At 34.4% G+C, this 13,187-nt stretch overlaps 1 protein-coding gene across 2 annotated transcripts in view; it reads left to right on the top strand.

Moving 5' to 3' along the window:
* Nucleotides 1–13,187, top strand: part of SCFD1 (sec1 family domain containing 1) — a 104,304-nt gene that overhangs the window by 69,365 nt on the left and 21,752 nt on the right. For both annotated transcript variants that reach the window (XM_050797843.1, XM_050797844.1), the window contains 4 exons: nt 1,832–1,902; nt 3,915–3,994; nt 7,208–7,270; nt 9,383–9,458. In XM_050797843.1, the coding sequence (XP_050653800.1) occupies nt 1,832–1,902; nt 3,915–3,994; nt 7,208–7,270; nt 9,383–9,458 (290 nt within the window). The remainder of the gene's footprint in view (nt 1–1,831; nt 1,903–3,914; nt 3,995–7,207; nt 7,271–9,382; nt 9,459–13,187) is intronic.

Here is a 13,187-nt window from a genome sequence, read left to right as displayed (position 1 = left end):
AAAAAAAAAAAAAAAAAAAAAAAAAAAAAACCTTAGCAGATGTTCTAAGGCAGTTATTAACACTGTAGCAGTTTTAAAGTATGTTTCCCCTTGAAGAAGAGTGGGAGCTGTTCCTTCTTTAAGCGAAGTAAGTATCTGCTATTAGAAAAAGCTATGCTAGATGCTGAAGATACTTAAAGCAAACTCAGGGACCCACAGGCCCTGAAAACTGAGGGAGGGGAACCTTCCTCTTGTATATTAGGATCTGTGGTCCCAAGTGGGTAGGACAAGCCTCATTACTCTTGTGCCCTTTGTCCTCTAGCTGGTCGATCATAGTTGCAGCAGTTATGGCAGGAAGTGCTCAGTGAAGCAGGGTGACCAAAGCCAAAGCTTTCTAGCTGGGGCACCAAAAAGGGAAGGCCAAGGAAATGGGAAAGTACCAGGGAGATTGTGGAGAGGAAGGAGCTCAGTAAAGTAACCTCGTAAAGTTGTTCATGAATTCCTGGGTTCACCCCTGAACTGCACATGTATGAAGCTGATCCTAAACAGCATTTCAAAGACTGAGAGGGGAAGAGTTAGACGACTACCTCCCAGTCCCCGGACTGACCACTGGTTGGTGGGACAGATCCCAATAGCACTGCGAAAGGTTTTGAAAATAGAATCGATGATGGAAGAATAACCTACGGAAGGCTGGTAAGAACATTAGCCCGTACTGAATCAGGCTAATTACCTGCTAAAACAAAAATATCAGTATTGTCCTAGGATTTAACAGTCCCTGGAGTCTCATAATCTAATATTCAAAATGCCCCAAATACAGTATTTATTTGTAGACATGAGAACTTTAGAGAACTTGATCTTTATTTTACCATTCTTTGTCATATTCAGGGAGTACAGATAATTAGAGAATGAGTGTTAGTGTTCCAAATCATATAAAAAATAAGTGTCCTGTCAGTCATTATGTTTTGAAAAAAATCAACTAGTTTTTATTCTATAATAAAATACAACAATTCTGAGTTCTTGCATCTTAGGATACACTTTAAAGTGAAACTGAATATGGTTATTTGTCAAGACCAGTGCTTCATCACATTTCCACCAAAGTGCACGTGATAGAAGAACAGACAATAAATGAGTTTCTCTGGACAGTCTTGGACTTTCGGTAGTAAGAGTAGTAACTCAGAGCACTGCAAGCAAGATATTTGTTTGAAATCTTATGTTTTGTCTTAAAATTTGAGGCAGATATATTCTATGTGATATAAAAATTTTTTAAATAAAAATATATGGTTTTCCCATTCTTATAGTAATATAAAAGCCTTCAGAAACACGTGTATTTAGGGGCCCCCAGTTTGAGAAATACGGCTTTAGGCTCAGCTAGTTGATTTTGTTTAGCCAGCAAAGTTTCATAACCCAATTCCTAGGGTGACCATACATCTGGTTTCCCAGGATAGTCCCACTTTCATACCAGTTGTCCTTATGTAATGGTTAGTGGCACCCCTTTTGCCACCTCAAAAGTATCTGTTTTGGAATTGTATGATTACCCTGCTTATATCCTTTCCTTTCATTATGAGTTTATATCTAAAAGGGAAATCTCAACATTATACACAATTTGGAAAATACAATAGAGATGCTGTCATAATCACAGCCCTCTCATCCCACCTCATTTAATCTTTTCCATATCTGTATTTTACATGGTTGTGATTATAGTACCTGTCACCTTAGCTCAGTTAAATCAAGAGCCATGTTTTGTTTTTGTCACATTTATATATGCCTTGAAATGTAACATACTTGCGTTGACTATAATACATAATAACCACAATTATGAAAATCTTTTTTTAACCTCTTTTCCCCTATGCAGCAGGAACTCCAGAAGATAAAATGAGGTTGTTTCTTATCTATTATATAAGCACACAGCAAGCACCTTCTGAGGTATGTCCTTTATTCAGTTATTGGGAGGAAGGGGAATGCTTATTTGTAGACTACTACAATTCAGATTTTAAAAATACAAGTAAAAGTCACTGCAGCTAAATATCTACTTTATTCCTTTAAAAGAAAAATGGCCAGGCATGGTGACTCACACCTGTAATCCCAACACTTTGGGAGGCCGAGGCAGGCAGATCACTTTGAGCTCAGGAGTTTGAGACCAGTCTGGGCAACATGGCAAAATCCCGTCTCTATTAAAAATACAAAAATTAGCCAAGTGTGGTGGCATGCACCTGTAATCCCAGCTACTGGGGAGGCTAAGGCAGGAGAATAGCTTGAACTTGGGAGGCAGAGGTTGCAGTGAGCCGAGATCACGCCACTGCACTCCAGCCTGGGTGAGAGCAATAATCCATCTCAAATAAAAGAAAAGAAAAGAAATAAAAACAATTTGTTAAGGCTGCTTCTATGTACTGCTGTATTTTATAGCAACTTTTATTGTTACCAGGGGAAACTACCCGTGAAACATCTACTTTTAAGTTGTTGGAATGTGAACTGAATTTAAGTGGCCAAAATTCTTATTTTTGGAAAATAACTATTCTAAACTAAGTTAATCAGATTTGCTGTGCTTTTTGAAAGGTTAACCTTATTTTAAGATTGTTTTAAAACTAATGTCCAATATAGAAAATATAGTCTATTCTATAAAAGAAAGTGGTGATTTTGGTATCAGACTTCTTACTGGGTTAGAGACTGTTGACTCTAATGTTAACTGTATAGTTTTACTGGATGAGCAAGAAGCATAAGAACCTCAAGATGACATTTAGAATGTGGTTGTTCTAAACTCCATTCCTTTGCCAGCAGCAATTTTTTTTTTAGTATCTGGTAAATTGATAGGGTTTCTGTTGGTCAAAAATCTTTGGCATATTAAAATAGCAAAACTAAACCTGCTATTTGCTCTCAGCCATTCTACTTTACCTTGGGAACACAAAGCTTCACTTCTAATTTTTTAAGAAAGTATGGTTTTCTTTTTATAAGTATCTCTTTCAGGCCAAAGTGGGAAGATTACCTGAGGTCAGGGGTTTGAGACCAGCCTGGCCAACATGGTGAAACCCCATCTCTACTAAAAATACAAAAATTAGCTGGATGTGGTGGCGCATACCTGTAATCTCAGCTACTCAGGAGGCTGAGGCAGGAGAATGCCTTGAACCTGGAAGGCAGAGGTTGCAGTGAGCCAAGATTGCGCCACTGCACTCTAGCCTGGACAATAAGAGTGGAACTCTATCTCAAAAAAAAAAGTATCTCTCTCATCAACAGAGTTTTACCTATATATCTCAGGGGATTCTGATAGCTTAATTACAATATTTTTCTTAAGAATATATGATTCTAAAACTTAATTCAGTATTCCCTTAATTTAACCACATTATTTTTATTTACTTTTGGTAAGGATTATGTCTTTTCATAAATGTAAGTGATCATTAAGATAGGCTCCTTTAAATTACACAAATTCAGCCAGACTTACCAGGAAATGAGTAAGGAAGAGTTGGAAAAAAAATTTTTTTTTAAAGTGCAGGACACCTGCTGTCCAGTTAATGAATCTGGACCCCTAGAATGAAAATGAGATGAGAAACCCAAATCTGCAGCTCCCCTGAGTTGGTGTCATTCCCCTTGTGTTTCTGTTTAGAAATATTCTGGTTTAGAATTAAACCAAATCATTTAGTGCGTGTCCCAAAGAAAAGCAGTCTATCCCAGCAGTAAAGGAAAAAAATAACATTGTTGGACTTATTGAGAAATTTTAAAATACTGTACTTTTATAGGTGATTTGGGAGCCTCTTAAAGGTAATTTTCATTATATGCGATTTTCTTGTCTTGGGTGGTCACATGGGTACTCATTTAAGACGTGACTCCACTCTACTTGGGTGCCAAGAATTTAAACTCATGCCTTTGGTCTTACTTTTAATTAATCAAATAACATCTTTCATGAAAGTAAAATTTTTTGTCATATAGTTCTTTTCTTATTTCAGGCTGATTTGGAGCAATATAAAAAAGCTTTAACTGATGCAGGATGCAACCTTAATCCTTTACAATATATCAAACAGTGGAAGTAAGTTTTATTTTCTTCTTTAATTCCTGTCATTTAAAGGAGTAAAATTGAGGCTTCATTCCCAAGAAAATGGGAATGCTAATAAGAAAACTGAACAATGCCTTGATGGTTTTATATATCCAGTGGCATAAATATTGCCTTATCTGGCCCACCCTGTTTACAGCTTAAAATTATGTAAAACAGTTATGCCTTTCTTTCCTGGGCAAGCTTTATAGTTTCTTTACTGATAAGGTGAGAAAGTCAAAGACTGAAATGTCTGGAGTCAAATGTCTCCAGGGCATTAAGAGGAAATTTTAATTTGACTAGCAATCCAAGAAAGGCAAATTAACATAATGCAAACATTTAGAAAATACCATGCCAAGGATACAGGAAAATTCATGTGTGCATTTTATACTCTGCTATTAGGAATATAAATTGTCAAAAATTTTCTGGATGGTATAAAGAGTTCTTTAAAAATAACTCTGACCACTAGTAATTGAAGCTAAGATTTTAGATACAATTGTAATAATGAAATTTTTAAAAGCAATCTGAATGTCTAGCAGTAGTATTAGTAAGTGAATTGTGGCATTTCTGTAAGATAAATACAGTCGAGTCATTAAAAATCAGAAGACTTACTTAGTGACATTGGGAAGTGCTCATGTTATATTGTAAAGTCAAAAAAAAAATTATAACACTCTTTATTGATTTGTTTGATAAATATTTCCTAATAGCGAGCATGATAAACAAGGCCCCAACTGTCAGTGAATTTACATTTGTGTTGAGGAAACAATTAACAAATAAGCAAATAAATGAACAGAATAATGTTAAAACTGTGTTAAATGACATAGGAAATAAAACTTAAGTGATAAGATTTTAACCTGCTGGGGGTGATAGCTAAATTTGCTTAGCAGATCAGGGAAAGCATCTAGTAGGTAGTCACATTTGAGCCAAAACTTAAATGACATTTTTTACAGTATGATCCCTGTTTATCCATTTTTTCATCCATATGTATGTGTTCATATAAGCATATACATACAAACATGTAATTACAGAGTTGAAATGGCATACAACTAAATGTTAATAGTAGATAATTCCAAGTAGTAGAATTTTTTTTCCTTTTGGGTGCTTTTCTTTATTTTCCAAATTTTCTACAAAAAGTATTGCCTTCAAAATAGTTTTTAAAATAATTTTTTAAGATGAAAGGATTAAATATGCTTTCTGATCACAATTATATAAAAAAAAATAAGCATAGCAAGAGAATTATACCAAATTGTTAACAGTAGTTATCTCTTGAGTGGTGAGATTACGAGTGTTTTTATTATCTATACTTTTGAAACTTACTTTTGTCTGTGTTCTTGTAATAAGAAAAAAACACACAACAAACCTTTGTTTAAAAGGAAAACTGAAAACTGTCTTTCTCAATTTTTATAATACAGGTTGAGTCCCCCTTATCCAAAATGCTTGCAACCAGAAGTGTTTTGGATTTTGGATTTTTTCAGATTTTGGAATATTTGCATATATATAAAATGAGATATTTGGGGATGGGACCCAAGTCTAAACAAAAAAAATCGATTATTGTCTCATATACATAGCCTAAAGGTAATTTTATCAATATTCTTAAGTTGTGCATTTGAACTGCAACCTGACATGAGGTCAGATGTGGAATTTTCTACTTGTGGCATCGTGTCTGCAGTACAAGTAAACATTAGTGTATATTCTTTCATTCTTTATACATATGACAGATTTTTTTTCTAGAGACGAGGTATTGCTCTGCCACCCAGGCTGGAGTGCAGTGATACAATCATAGCTCACTGTAACCTCACACTCCTGGGCTCATGATCCTTCCATTTCAGCCTCCTTAGTAGCTAGGACTACAGGTGTGCACCACTGCACCCAGCCAGATATTTTTTAAAACTGGGAAATCATTTTTAGAGATACAGTTTTGTATTCTAGTTCTTAATAGCTTTCGTCATACCAGTTCATGGAAGTATTTACTGTTTGCCTAATATTAAACCATATAAATGTACTGTTATTTATTTAACCCTTCTTTGTTGTTCAGATATTGTTTCTAGTGGAAAACTGTTTTTGTTGTTGTTGTTAATGCAGAAATTCTAATCCACTGCTGATTCACATCCTCCTTTCTGAACTGAAATTTTTGTTTGAGATTTCTCTGTTGTTGGCAGATTTTGTCAAGATTGAAACTGAGTATTTTTAGCATTTCTACTACCACATCTTAGTGATTTACATTTTTTTCCCTTATAAAATTTTCTTTAGGTACTCTTTTTTTCCCAGTTACAAAGCATTTAAAATAAGAATCATTATGAAAGAATATTGATTGGCATAAAATGTTTATGGTGTGCTACTAAAATGTGTTATAAAACAGTATATACAATATGATGCTAACTTTGGTTTTTAAATCATATATGTTAAATAGGCATGTGTCCTAAGATTAGAAGACTACACCAACATCTTAACAGGGGTTACCTCAGAGTGGCAGGATTCTTCTGGGAGCATTTTATATTTTCTGGATTCTCTACAATGAAAATACTCTCAGAATAAAAATATTTCTAAAGCACATCTAAATGCCATCTTTCTGCCCATCCTTCATCGTATTGTTTAGTTACAGAGATTCTGGACATTTAGAAAGAGTTGAAAATAATATATGCAATTAAGTATAAAAGTCTGGTGTAGAATATAACTAAAGGGAAAAATCATTGAGTGGTAGAGTTAGAAGTGTTAACAAAGAAAGTGGTTTTGAACTTAGCCTTAGAAGGAAATATACAGTTTCTATTGAATAAGGTAGTGAATGTATACTCCTAAAGGACAGCATGAGCAAAGGCATGTACCTGGAAACAAGGGAGCATAGAATGTAGGAAACAGTAAAAAGACTAAATTATTATATGATTGTTGTTTTAAGCTATCAAGTCTCTATATCAGTTCTTTTTATTTAAATGATCACATAGAAATGAAGAAAAATACGAAGTTTGGAAAACTAATGCATTTGGGCCATGATGGCAACACTGCATTCCAGCCTGGGTGACAGAGTGAGATCTTGTCTCAAAAAATAATAATTCAGTGTTTTAGTACTAATAGTAGTACAGTTATATTAGTTTAAAAATTCTCTTTTCAGAAAATGTCTGCATCATAGAAGTTAGTCAATAGATATTTTAATGCCATGACACCCAGAGTTAGCTCTAATAATTAGCTTTTAAGTACAACTTCCTTCTTTTATAGGGCTTTTACCAAGATGGCCTCAGCTCCTGCCAGCTATGGCAGCACTACCACTAAACCAATGGGGTAAGTATTTTTAATAATTCTGTTGCATCTTTGTACTCAAAACCTTAGACTTTCATGCCTTAAAAACACAATGTCTGACACTTTGAATGTGGAAAATGTCACCATACCTTTGGTGACATTTAGATGGCTGAAGTTCTCCTTTTTCTTTTCTATTTTTTTAAATTATTTTTCATTGGCATGTAATAATTGTTCATATTTATGAGGTACAGTGTGCTAATACATACCATGTGTAATTATCCAATCAGGGTAATTAGTATAGTGATATACTATTATCAAACATCATTTTTTAGTGTTGGGCACATTCAAATTCTCACTTTAAAATGTAAGTTAATGTCTTTTACATGGTATAAGCTGAAACTTAGATGACATTTTTTACAGTATCATCCCTATATGTCCATTTATCCATCTGTGTGTATCTGTGTGGATGAGTATACACATACATACATTTAATTGCATAGCTGAAATGATACACACCTAAATGTTAATAGTGGGTAATTCTAAGGGGTATAGTTTTTTTCTTTTGGGTACTTTTCTTTATTTTCCAAATTTTCTACAACAAATATTGTCTTCTAAATGGTTTTTATTCATATACTTGTTTGTTGTTATAACATATTTTTCATTTTCAGAAAACATTTGAAGGTTAAAACTATTTTAATATCAATGTTGATAACTAATATAGACTTGCAGCTAGGCCTAGCTTCAGGATAGATTCAAGCAGTGCTGAATGATAGGAAGTCCTCAGGGCTAGGTATGACATCTTACTCCAGAGACCCCAGTGGAGTATGTGTGATTTTCAGAGAAACTGAACAGGGTAATTCTGACTACTCTTTTTGGTACCATACAGTTTCCAATTCCTACCTTACTTCTTAGAGCTAAAACAAAAGCAGGAAGCCAGAGGAGAACAGGTTTATCCTAGCCCCACACTGAGTAACTGGTTTTAATGAAACAATTTCCAAAAACAAAAGCACTCCGCCTTGTAAGTACTTGACAAAAGGAATCCAGCTGGCCTGGATTTTCAGGCCAGTTCAGACAGTGCTGCTCAGGTTAGCACACCCCCTCAGAGTTGCCTGGTGACAGGAATCACCCAGGGCCATTCATTACAAGGATTTCTCTTGCTTCTGTGAATGAAAAGATTTCCATCCTGTCCATCTCTTCATTTCAGAGTGGAGTAAGGCAAGACGAGGAAAAGGAAAAGATTTTTGGAAAATTACTTCCATGTATTTAATAAAATAGAGTTTTCAGTTTCATCCCTTAAAAATCTTATTGAACATTAAAGCCTATTAGATTTCTTATGATTTTGCAGTTGGGATTTTGATAAATATGTTGTAAGAAACTCTTGGGTGATCTGAAAGCTGTCCCTAGCCTTCTGAGATTTTAATGCAGGATTACTATTCTGTCTCACAAAACATCTTTTAATTCCATGTGAGAGACCGTTTGAACCACAGATATAAACCCAGTATGGCAAGCCACTTACTGGTGCTTTGTTGTTGTTTAAAATGTAGACAACATTCTTCAGAGTTGAGGCAAAATTCAGTAAGTCTGTTCTGTTTCACATTTTTATATGATAGATTTTATGTATAGGGAGGAGAGACAATATACAATGTAGGATTGGATCCACCTGCTGATATAAAAGAATACAGTAATGTTTGACTTACTCATAGTACTTACTGGCATATATATTTTCAATATGTTCTTGTGGTTTGAACTCCTAAAGCAAGTTGTCCAAGTTACTAGCTTTAAATTGTTTTTCTTTTTTTAGCATTGGACAATCAGGAAGGCAAGGAATTCTCTTCAAATTATAACTTGCAAAAAAAACTATAGCTAAGACTAGGAAATTAATATGTATATTTTGAGGGCAGCTCTTTATTTTTATATTTTTTAATAATTGACTAATCAGAGTATTTTAATTACTATTTTATTGTTAAATAAAATTGCAGCAGTGACACCCATGGCAGCAGAAATTCTCAAGACCTTTCTGTTTAGTGAAAACAAAGGTGGTAGGTACAGCAAGCATCATCAGCATGTGGTGTGTAATCAGGTAAATATTTATCTGTGACCGATTGGAGAGGCACTTTGTACTTAGAATGGTCCTTCTCTTTTGCCCCCACCTAGTCTCTTATCACGAGTCATGAATACAGGATCACAGTTTGTGATGGAAGGAGTGAAGAACCTGGTTTTGAAACAGCAAGTAAGTACACTTGTTAGAAAACATACTGGTAACTTTTAAACATAAATGTTGACAGGCTAACTGCTCAGGTAAAGCAACTTCTGGATTTATTCAGGTAATAAATAGGAATCATAAAATCAAGGAGTTCTTTTTAAGTTCTGGGGTACATGTGCAGGATGTGCAGGTGTGTTACATAGGTAAACGTGTGGCATGGTGGTTTGCTGCACAGATCAACCCATCACCTAGGTATTAAGCCCAGCATCCATTAGCTCTCTTCCCTGTTGCTCTTCCCCCACCCTTGACAGGCCCCGGTGTGTGTTGTTCCTCTCCCTGTGTCCATGTGTTCTCATTGTTGAGCTCCCATGCGGTATTTGGTTTTCTGTTCCAAGGAGTTCTTTATTAGTGTATTTAAGACTCTGAGGTATTTTTGCATGTGTAGCTCAGAGCTCTGTAATTTTATACCTTTTAAAAAATTTTGGATTTGGATTTGGACTTCACTTACATTTTGATTTGTCTTTACCATCAGGTTGTTGAAAGTACGTTAATTGAAAGAATGAACCTAACCTATTTAGAATAGTGAACTGCTACATAATGAGTATCGTTTATTTTAACATATAATCAGAATATTAATAAGCTAATGAACTTAACATCTAAAGTCCTATGTAAATTGGACTAAACAAAGTATTTTAAATAGAATTTATATTTGGGGATAATAAAATTGTACCTCGATTTCACATTTTCTTTCTTTTAGTCCTTCGTTTTGTATATAGGACACTTTTAAATGACTTTTTTGTTTTTGTGATTTTTCTATTGTAATATATAGATATTCTGCTTCAGTCATTCATTTGGTGTCTTTTCAAAAGATTTGTTTTTTACTTTTAATTTTGGAAATTTTCAAATATGCATTATCAAATTCTGAATCCTTCAATTAAGTAAGTATCCATTCTTGTTTCATCTATCCCATTTGTGTTTTTTATTTACTTTTACTGGAATATTTTAAGGCAAAACTGAGATAATGTTTTACACAGAAACTCAGTTTGCAATGAGAAGGGTTTTAAAGGCCAAATCAAAAGAATCAGTTATTCAGATCTGAATATTGTTTATTTACCTGTATTCAGAAAACAAAACCTTTTCTTTCCTCCACACGTTTCTTTCTTAAAATGTTTACTTCTGGTATTTTACATACATAATCTTTATTTGTGGTTTAATAAGTTATTTTTTTCTTTTTCTTTTTTTATGAGACAAGGTCTTGCTCTCTTGCCCAGGCTGGAGTGCAGTGGTGCTAGCTGGGACTACAGGCACGCACCACCACACCTGGCTAACCTTTGTATATTTTGTAGAGATGGGGTTTCGCTATGTCACCCAGGCAGGTCTTGAACTCCTGGGGCTCAAGTGATCCTCACACCTCAGCCTCTCAAGTGCTGGGATTACAGGTACAAGCCACTGTGTCTGGCCTCATTATCCCTTTTAGAAATTATTGTCAGTCCCTCTCATTCTACCTCCTGGTAAGGAGCTACTACCAAATACTTAATCTACTTTTTCTTAATCGTTCACAGTACTGCCTAGAATCACCTTATCTTCACCCTCTTAGACTGTATGTGAAAAGGCACAATAGGAAGTTTGGGCACATTAGAGACAACTGTGCTATACTTTATGGCTTAGCCTGGGCCCGTTCTTATTTATCGTCAACTGTGGACAAAATGATTTTGTTTTATGAGACAAAGGGGACCTCCAACTTCTATGGTAATGTCTGCCTTTTGCTGGATAGACTGGCTATTACATTACCATGTGTAGTTTATTTTTAAGGAGACTTACATATTTTTCTTCACGTCACTGTTAGAAGTAAATCCCAATAGTAAGATTTCTCTAAACAAAGTATTTCTTATAACATATAACTCATAGTATTTAGAAGTTACAGACTTTAAGCTTTAGAATAATCATGGTTTTTGAACTTATTACCTTAGAGTCACATGGTATATATCCCCTATGATACCTGTAAAAGACATCTAAATTGGTCAATTCTTAAATATTTTATTGTGCTAACACAAAAGTTTATTTGGAGTGCATAAAATATAAAAACAATTCTTTGTGATCTTATATCTCTGTTTTTTTTTAATATTGCAAATAACATAGCGCTTTGACATAGGCAGTTTCTCACTTGCAAAAGTAAAATTTGAAATGATCAGTGGTCACCCCATCTCTGTATTTTTGCCACCACTACCAGAAGAGCTATGCCATTAAAAAAAAAAAAAAAAAAGTTCAGAATTAGAGGAAATAGGTATTGACAGGGGGTAGGAATGGTTCTTTTTATATTATCTTCAAGTAAAAATAATAGTCATACAATATAGTCTTTTTTTGTTGCTCTTTAAAAAGAGAAAAAATAGATGGCACTGAAAGACAAATACTTAGGCTTATCTAAGCTTTAAATGTTAGTTTTTTTCTGGGTACATCGTCATCTCTGGTTACTTCTGCCCACATGACAAATTGCTAAGATTGAAATCTAGAATCAAGAGTGTAGACATTTCTAATTGTTCTTAATAAATATTACCAAATTATCCTCGAGTAAGGAGTCTCTAGAAAGATGTAAACTCAGAGAAGTCCATGTTAAAGCTCTATTACCCTTATATTCTAAAATTTAGAGGTGCTGTGGTGGGAGGTCTTGGGCAGTTTGGGAACTGAGAGGTAAGAGGTATCAAAGAAGACACTGCTGAAGATCAGTTCTGTTTCACTCTTGGAATATTATGAGTAATTTATGCCTCTTAAATCTCTAAATATTGTTTTGGATCTTTGAATAAACAGTTTAAACTGTAAATAAATTAGACAGAATAGGATTAGCTACATCCAGTTTTCTAGGTCACTTATAAGAGCTTTTTATACCTTGTTTTATGGGCAGCATAAGTTTTGTGCATCACAAGTATCAACTATCACATACACCCAGTTGAATGTTATTCACAGATTTGGAATCTGTTTGTGTGAGGATAATTGTACAAGAATGTGAAGATGAATAATGTAGCATACAGTTGCATAATTTTAGACTTCTGTTTTACTTTATTTGGCCTATTTGCAAAAATAATCCCTCCTTTAAAAATGAACAACACATAAATTACAAGCAGTGAAAATCCATAGATTAAAAAAAGATTTAAAATACACATTTGCAATGTTTGGCCCTTAAGATTATGATTTGAACAAGAAAACTATAAAACATGATTTTATATGTCGGGCACGGTGGCTCACACCTGTAATCCCAGCACTTTGGGAGGCCAAGGCAGGCAGATTGCTTGAGCCCAGGCATTCAAGACCATCCTGGGTAACATGGCAAAAGTCCATCTCTACAAAAAATACAAAAAAATTACCTGGGCATGGTGGCACATGCTTGGGAGGTTGAGGTGGGAGGATCACTTGAGCCCGGGAGATGGATGATATTTTATACAACAGTGACTGGATATCAAGTTGTGTAGTAATTATTTCATAACAAATGCATATATCAAAACATCATATTGTACACCCAAAATATATACAATTTGTCAGTCATACCTCAATAAATCTGCAGAAGAGAATAAATCACTACTAATTATATAATATTATAAATTATAAATTAATAATTACTTTATTATTTTAGGAGTGGTAATAGTGTTATGGGGTTTTTAAGAGTTTTTATATTTTGGATATGTGTACTGAAATATTTATGGCTAAAATGATTGTACATTGGAGACTTTAAAACAACCTAGGGGAATGGGTAGTAGGTGACAG

The sequence above is a fragment of the Macaca thibetana genome, chromosome 7, assembly GCF_024542745.1.
Source record: "Macaca thibetana thibetana isolate TM-01 chromosome 7, ASM2454274v1, whole genome shotgun sequence".
NCBI lineage: Eukaryota > Metazoa > Chordata > Mammalia > Primates > Cercopithecidae > Macaca > Macaca thibetana.
Note: the sequence above shows the minus strand (reverse complement) of the source record. Positions and strands in the feature narration are given on the sequence as shown.